The 8,974-nt window shown below is 36.6% G+C and overlaps 1 protein-coding gene across 1 annotated transcript; it reads left to right on the top strand.

Annotated features, from left to right (window-relative positions):
- Window positions 1–6,862: 6,862 nt before the first annotated feature.
- LOC127138700 (uncharacterized) lies at window positions 6,863–8,591 on the top strand. Its single transcript, XM_051065200.1, has 7 exons — window positions 6,863–7,059; window positions 7,159–7,481; window positions 7,599–7,781; window positions 7,858–7,968; window positions 8,041–8,122; window positions 8,213–8,308; window positions 8,407–8,591. Exons 2-7 carry the CDS (start codon window positions 7,330–7,332, stop codon window positions 8,506–8,508), a joined length of 726 nt encoding a protein of 241 aa, XP_050921157.1. The 5' UTR covers window positions 6,863–7,059; window positions 7,159–7,329; the 3' UTR covers window positions 8,509–8,591.
- The last annotated feature ends 383 nt before the right edge of the window (window positions 8,592–8,974 follow it).

The following is an 8,974-nucleotide window of genomic DNA, read 5'->3' as shown; positions in this document are numbered from 1 at the left end:
TCTTCCCAACAAGGAAGACTCCTTGTGGGTGTGCACTATGCAATCACCAACTTAAACTTACGGTTTTTCTCAGACTCGGGTAGAGAGCCTATCTCACAAAGTACCACCAATCAGAGAACCTCAATAATACATAACCAATAAAACACCAGACAATAATTATGGAAAAATAAATAACAAACAAACAAACAAGATTAACACACAATACAGAAACTGAACTAAATTAGGCTTCACTCTCTTTTTCTTGGAGCTATTCCCAACAGAGTCACCATCTGTCGCATCTCGAAAAAATACGATTCCTCACGATGGTCGCAAAATTTTTTATGTTTGAACAGAGTCGCCACCGAACTTTATTCACTACGCCAAAAATGACTTTTAACAGCGCATCTTAGACAGCGCTTTTAAAAGAAAGCGCTGTCTAAGGTTAAAATAAAAAACAAACACGGAAAATGTTCCAAGAAAATAATAAAAGCGCTGTCTAATGGGGGGTCTTAGACAGCGCTTTCTAAAAGCGCTGTCTAAGACCCCCCCTTAGACAGCGCTTTTAGAAAGCGCTTATAAATATAGACTTTAGACAGCGCTTTTGGTAAAGCGCTGTCTAAAGTCTTTAAATTAAAAAAAAAAATTAAAACCAAAAGCGCTGTCTAAGGGGGGGTTTAGAAAGCGCTTTTGGAAAGCGCTGTCTTAGGCATACCTTAGAAAGCGCTTTGCACAAAAGCGCTGTCTAAGGTCTTATTAAAATAAAATTTCAGACCACAAAAGCGCTTTCGGTCTCTGTTATTTTGTTTTCCCTCTTCTTCACTCACCTCAAAAACTTACGCCATTTCCACAAAAGCGCTTTTGTTTTCCTTCTTCTCAACTCACACAATAACCCTACCTTCTCACTCTCGGCGGCCGTGCTCACGTATTTCTCTCTGGAAACAAACCCTAAATTTCTCACTGTACGGCGGTGCTCACGTATTTCTTCTCACTATACCGGCAGCGAAACAAACCCTACCTTCTCACTGTACCGGCGGTGCTCACGTACTTCTCACCATAACCACACCTTGGTAAGTCTCTTTCTCAAACCCTAAATAACTTTGGTACCAAATGCATGTTGAAGTAGAGGTAATGACTACATTGTATTCATTCTTGCATATGTGAATGTTTATGGTTTGTGAGTGATATTTGATTTTATATAATGTGTTATAGATGAACATTAATGTGTTATATTTTTCTGTATTTTTCTGTATCACGAATGTTGCTTCTGTTGAAAACTCAGTCATATTTTTCTGTATCACCAATGTTGGTTCTGTATTATGTGTGAAAACTCAGTTATATAAAATGACCCAAATTTTGAGATTTTGAAGTTTATTCTGTTGCCTTAGGGTTGAATGTTGGTTTTGAAGTTGAATCAGTTAGTGTTTAGGGAATTAAAGTGTTAGTTTGAAATGTTAGTTAAGTTAGTAAGTTAGTGAAAAGTAGTTAGTTGGTTATTGATAATATGATTGTTAGTTGAGTTGATTCGATAGTTAGCTATGAAACTGTTAATTATGTGTCAGAGACTGTTAGAGATTAATTAGAACAGTTTTGTTAGTAGGACTGTTATGAAATTTGAAATGTGATTCAGTTAGTTATTTAGGAAAGTTGGTTAGTCATGTTTGAATTGGCAAATAAAATTAGTAAGTTAGTTAATATTGAATGGACAAGGTTTATTAGTGTATTTTGAAATCAGTTATTGAAATGCTAATAGGAGTTAAAGTAGTAGTTAGTGTATCAATTTACTAACTCATGCTAGTCTGAAAAGAACAAGCTACAAAGTTTGGTGACAGGTGAATACTAGTTAGGATGTTAAATGGATTTTGGTGAATGTATTTTGAAATCAATTTGAATGTTCATTGAAACTACTATGGAATAATAGTTTTGACCAGTTGAATGTTCAAAGATACTACCTTAGTTATGTATTTTCGTCTAGATTAATTGTTTACTTTAATAAGTAGGAAAACCATGGATAAAACATGGATCTGTGCCGATCGAATGACCAAAGAGTACGAGAGTGGGGTTTTGGAATTCGTTAAGTATGCTGTTCAACACGCTGAAAACCCCAGACGAATGCATTGTCCTTGCTTGCGTTGTTGTTATATTGGTAAGGTTGACGCACATGGATTGAAATCGCATTTGCTGAGGCATGGAATTGATCAAAGTTATCAGTGTTGGATATTTCATGGTGAGAAAATTAACGAGAATGTTGAATCGAGTGGAAAAAGTAGTACGACCTATGCTTCATACGACAAAGACACGGAAACATACGATTGTGATCGAGTTGAAGAGATTGTAGAAGCACTGGAAGAAGATCTTCATGATTGTCCTGAAATGTTTGAAAGGATGGTAAGCGATGCAGAGAAACCGTTGTACAAAGGTTGCACTAAATTCTCAAGACTTTCTGCGGTATTAAAGTTGTACAACTTAAAGGCGGGCAATGGATGGTCGGATAAAAGTTTCACAGAGTTGTTGGGCCTTATGAGAGAAATGCTACCGGATGATAATGTTCTTCCTAATCGAACCTATGAGGCAAAAAAAATGTTGTGCTCTATTGGCATGAGCTATGATAAGATACATGCTTGTCCTAACGATTGCATTTTGTTTCGTAACGAATATGCAATGTTAACTGAGTGCCCTAAATGCGGTTTGTCTCGATATAAGAAAAGATTATCTCCCGCAAAAGTCTTATGGTATTTTCCGATAATTCCGAGATTTAGGCGCATGTTTCGTAGTGAAACCGATGCAAGACATCTTACTTGGCATGCAGATGAAAGAATTATTGATGGAATGTATCGGCATCCGGCTGATTCACCACAGTGGTCGAAGATTGATAATGATTATCCTGAGTTTGGATCAGAAGCAAGAAACCTTCGATTGGCATTATCTACTGATGGAATGAACCCACATGGTCTTCAAAGTATCTCACATACCACATGGCCTGTGATTCTTATGATTTATAACCTACCTCCGTGGCTATGTATGAAGCGTAAGTACATGATGTTATCTATGTTAATCTCTGGGCCTAAACAACCAGGGAATGACATAGACGTATACTTGACACCTCTGATCGAAGATTTAAAGATTTTGTGGGAGAACGGTGTAGAGGTTTATGATGGATACAGGAAAGAAAGTTTCAATTTGAGGGCGATGTTGTTTGGCACAATTAATGATTTTCCAGCATACGGGAATCTATCTGGGTATAGCATTAAAGGTCAACGTGCGTGTCCTGTTTGTGAAGACGGAACCGATACGATTCGATTGGAACTTTGCCAGAAGAATGTGTTTCTCGATCATCGTAGATTCTTACATTCTAAACATCACTACCGTGGGTGGAGAAAAGCATTCAATGGAGACACCGAACATCGTAGAGCTCCACCCGCATTGTCAGGTGAACAAGTTTTTGAAAAGGTGAAAGATGTGCGTACTGAGTTTGGCAAGCCTTTTGCACATAAGATTGTGAAAGGTGGGTGGAAGAAAAGGTCGATATTTTTTGAATTGCCATATTGGAAGTCTTTGTACGTGAGACATTTTCTCGATGTTATGCATATTGAAAAAAACGTATTTGAAAGTGTTATCGGTACATTACTCAATATAAAAGGCAAGTCTAAGGATGGCCTTAAAGCAAGGGAGGACATGTTAAAAATGGGAATGAGAACTGAATTAGCACCCGTGAAGAAAGGAAGACGAACATATCTACCACCTGCTGCTTTTACTTTATCTAGAAAGGAGAAAAAAAATTTGTGTAAGTCTCTGAGTGAAGTTAAGGTTCCAGAAGGATACTCATCTGATATCAGAAGACTTGTTTCTATGAAAGACCTCAAGTTGAAGAATTTGAAGACACATGATTGCCATGTTATAATGGAACATTTTCTACCGATAGGTATACGTTCTATTTTGCCAGAAAAAGTAAGAAGTGCCATAACTAAATTGTGTTTTTTCTTTAGGTCAATTTGTAGTAAGGTGATCGATCCCGAGATCTTACCAACACTACAAAAAGAGATTGTAATTACCTTGTGTGAGCTTGAAATGTATTTTCCTCCGTCTTTTTTTGACATAATGGTTCATTTAGTTGTTCATCTTGTGAAAGAGACACAGTTGTGTGGACCAGCTTATATGAGATGGATGTACCCTGCTGAACGGTATATGAAAATATTAAAAGGGTACGTGAAATCCCGAAGTCGACCAGAGGGTTGTATTGTTGAACGATACATTGTTGAAGAAGCTATTGAGTTTTGTACTGAATATTTGTCTAACGTTCAATCGATTGAACTCCCCAGAGCTCAGATTTTCGACAAAATGGAAGGTAAAAAATTAATTGGGAATAAAATTGTGACAATATCAAGGGATGAACGGGATCAAGTTCATTTGTATGTTCTGCACAATAATAATGAGGTTGAGCCATATGTTGAAATGCACAAGGATGTACTCCGAAGGTTAAATCCGAACAGAAATGAAAATTGGATAGTTATAGAGCACAATCAAAGTTTCATACAATGGTTGAAGGATCATATTTATTTGAAGCGCTCTTCAGATCCTTCTTCGGTAACAGAAAGGTTGAGATGTTTGGCATATGGTCCAAGTTTGCATGTGTTTTCTCATAGCGCATATTCAATTAATGGATACACATTTTATACCAAAGAACAAGATGATAAGAGTACTATGCAAAATAGTGGTGTCACCGTGCTAGCTGAAGCAATGCATATATCAAGTATGAAGGACTTAAACCCCAAATATGCAAATTTGTCATATTTTGGAGTTATTGAGCACATTTGGGTGTTTGATTACGAGAAGTTTCAGATTCCCATCTTTGGTTGCAAGTGGGTGAATAGTAGTGGCATACGAATGGATAAGTCTGGATTTTTGCAAGTTGATCTTACTAGGGTGGGGTACAAAGATGAACCTTTTATTCTAGCATCTCAAGCTAAACAAGTGTTCTATGTGAATGACCCGAAGAGTACAAAATGGTCTATAGTGCTTTTCTCTAACAAAGTGACTGATGATAGCGGTGTCGATCAATGTGATATTGATGTTGAGAATGAGTCATGCATTAGACGGAATGAGTTGAATAGAAATGATGAAGTTGAGGATCTTATACCGGATGAGTCATATATAAGAAACGATCATAATGAGGGAATTTGGATCAATTCATCCGTACGCATTGCTAAGAAACAAGTGATTAATATTCCAACAAAGAAAAGAAAGAGATGTTAGTGACTTAGGTAAATTATCCATGGTTTCTTTATTTTATTTTTTTCATTTGTTTTGATTATAAGTTATATGTGATAATGCATGATTTCATTATATTTTTGTTTTCAATTGCTTTGATTATAAGTTATATCTGATAATGCATGATTTCTTTATTTTTTTGTTTTCAATTGCTTTGATTATAAGTTATATTTGATATTTGATGGTTTCCTTGGTTTATTACAGGTTAGACATGGCTGATAACCAACATGAGGAAGTTAGTAAAGTATCCGCGGAAGAAGAAATTCGAAGAGGCATCACAGTAATGCGAAGGGTGGTCCAAGGAAGATCTCGAGGCATCATACTAGATGTCTCTTGGAACAACCAGGGACAACTTATAGAACCTAATGGGCATACCTTAACTAGTTTCATCGGTGCACTAGTAAGGAATGAAATTCCCATTACATGTGATGATTGGAGAAATAAAGAGTTGAAAGAGTCCAAAGAAAAAATTTGGAGTGAGATAAAGGTACAATCATTTGGCCCTTAATTATACGGTATCAATTATGTTTTTTCAATTACCGATACTAACTATCAATTTGTATGTTTTTCTTAGCGATGTTTTAACATCGAAGAAGAAAGAAGAGGGTTTTGTATGAAATTGGCCGGAAAGCTTCTTAGAGGGTTTCGGACATTTTTATCATCCAAGTTCCTTAAGGATGCGGATGGTAATTTTGTGGATGCGGAGCTTCCTAGAAAATATGAAAGTTTGATATCGGCTGAAGAATGGGAAGCTTTCAAATCCAAAAGACAAGACCCGACTTTTCAAAGAATAAGTGCTACAAATCGGGAAAGAGCATCAAGTCCCGCATATCCGTACCGAGAAGGACGTGTCGGATATGGACGCTTAGAACAATCCATGGTAAGTATTTATAAATTGCGAAAACAAATTTGTTCATCATATATTAGTTTTATCTGATCAAATTGTATGACTTAATGTGTAGCTGCAGAAGGAGGAAAGTTCAGAAACATCTCTTCCTGCACATGTTTTGTGGAAGGAAGCCCGTGTGGGCAAATCTGGAGTTCCACAAGAAGAAGTTTTAAACGTATACCAGAAATGTGTAAGTATAACATTTTTTCATTAATTGAATAACATTTTTATACACAAATATTTGACAAGTATACGGTATTCATCTGATTTTTCAGGAGGAGCTATCTCAGTCTCTATCTCCCGATGATACTAAGAGCATACTTAGTCGGGCATTAGATGTCCCTGAGTATTCTGGTCGGGTGAGGGGTAAGGGATTTGGAGTCACTCCGACCTCCCTCAGTGTTAAAAAAGGAAAGGCTCCTAGTAATCGGGAGCTTCATGCAAGATTGGAAGCCATGCAAGCTGAGCTTGATGCATTGAGGAGAGAAAGAGAGGCTAGCGCCTCAACGGTATACAGAGATGCTTCGGACAAAAACAGTATCAACTGTACCTTTCAGCCGAACATTCCAGAGGTAATTACATATAATTGTCTTAAATTGAACTATTTGCTTAAATTATGTATTTGACATATATACACATTAACGATTTCTTGTTATTATTGGTTTTAGGGCATTTCCCATTGTCAGCTGTATTTGTCGTCACCATACTATCGGATGGTTGGCAAGGGAAAAGTGCATAACGTTAGCGGAGTATTACTCCACACTAGAGAGCTCCCTGCTGGATGTTTGAAGGTATCAGTTGATATTGCAGTTGAGCCGAATGCAGCATTACCATATCCTAGCGATGATTCGGATGCAACAACGGTGCACGAAGCAGTAGGTTCGTTTGTTGCATGGCCGACAAACCTCATATGCGTAGGATATGAGGTATGCTTAAAACTTATGTTAACTTTAATGTGTATATTCAAAGTTTAAAATTTATGCTTAAAATTTTACTTACATATTTTCCTTGGTTATGTTAAATAGACTCCCACAAAATCCAAATCAAAAGAAAATGAGGTTAGCAATGCCTCCGCACAACAAAAAAAGGAGGTTAGCAACGCCTCCGCACGGGTAAAAAGTTCTGGTGCTAAGAAGACCGTAGCTAGGAAAAAACCTACCGCCAAGTATAGGTCGTGCCTCAGGACATTTATAGAGATGACCGATATACCGACCGGAGGTGTTCGGAATGTACATATGGAGGTAGGGATTTTCGGCTTTGATTACGACCAAATGATTGGTAATGAAGACTTCATGCAAGTTTTTGGTCATGAAGAAATCGGCGTCAACGTTGTCAATACATATATTAGGTAAATCCGGTCTACTTTGTTTTATTAATTAAACAACTTATGTTAATGATGTTTACTTTATGTTAATCCGGTTTACTTTATGTTTCAAAAGAGGTGTTAATGATGTTTTTATATTAGGTTTTTGTATGACAAATTGATGCGCCCCAATGATTTGGACGAGTCATTCGGATTCTTAGCACCCGCGACCGTCAACTTAGGTTTAATCTTAAGTAGACCGCATACCGTGACGGAGTATGTTCTTCAGATCCTCATGGAGAATAAAGATGCGGAGAAGTTGTTTTTTATACCGTTTAATACCGGGTTAGCATTTCATTCTAAATTCATCTATTATAATTATTTTCCAAGTTACCATCTAACATTTGCCTAATCATTACAGTGGACATTGGTTGTTGCTCGCAATCAATCCTATCCGAGAAATTGTGTATTATCTTGACTCGTTAGGAAATGATTGGACAACATACCCGGATATGAAGAACCTAATTGACACGTAAGTGAGAATGTTCAAAATTTTTCTTAGTTTATGTGAATTGTTCTAATTGCTTCATTTTTATTTTATTAGCGTCCTACAAGCTTTTCGGGCCCAACGAGATATCCAAACCTCAAGGAGGAGCGCCAACCGCATTACATGGATTAAAGTGGCGGTATATTTTTAATTACCACATTTTTTATTATATTAGTGATGACACTTGATAAAACTTAGGATTTATAATCCATATTTTTTTTTCATGTAGTGTCCTCAACAACGTAATCAAATAGATTGCGGGTATTTCGTGTTGAGGTTTATGCGAGATACTCTTGCTTTGGGCCGATTAGTGATTCCCACCGATGTATGTATTTCTAACTTATGAGTTATTTTTATATTTACACATATCTCATATAATTAAATAGTTGGAATTAATTCAAAATATGTTATATTATTATGTAGTACTTTGAGGAATTCAAGTGTGCATTTTATACAAAGGATCAAGTGGACGAAATCAAAGAGGAGTGGTGTCAATTCATGATAGAGCTCAAAGTTTTTTCATAAATTTGTGTAATTAATGTGTACATTTGTAGTATATGTAATGACTTGTAAATGTGTACATAAATTTGTATATATTTTGATACATTTAAGGCAAAATTGGTTTGAATTGGTATATATATATATATTTGTTAGCCAAAAATTGGTAGAAAAAAGGCCAAAATGGCATGTATAAAATGTGATAACTGTCTGTCAAAATCTGGTTGAAAACAGGTAGAAATTCTGGTTTATAAACCTGGAAAAAATGTGGTTTAAAACAAAAGCTTCAAAAATTTTCGTATACATTAGACAGCGCTTCTGTAAAAAGCGCTGTCTAAGGGGGGGTTAGAAAGCGCTTTAGGCAAAAGCGCTGTCTAAGGGGGGGGGGGGGGGGCTTAGACAGCGCTTTTTGAAAAGCGCTGTCTAAGCCCCCCCCTTAGACAGCGCTTTTGCCTTAAGCGCTGTCTAAGGTATACCTAAAAAAATTAAAATA

The sequence above is a fragment of the Lathyrus oleraceus genome, chromosome 4, assembly GCF_024323335.1.
Source record: "Lathyrus oleraceus cultivar Zhongwan6 chromosome 4, CAAS_Psat_ZW6_1.0, whole genome shotgun sequence".
NCBI lineage: Eukaryota > Viridiplantae > Streptophyta > Magnoliopsida > Fabales > Fabaceae > Lathyrus > Lathyrus oleraceus.
This window is presented reverse-complemented; position numbering and strand designations above follow the sequence as displayed.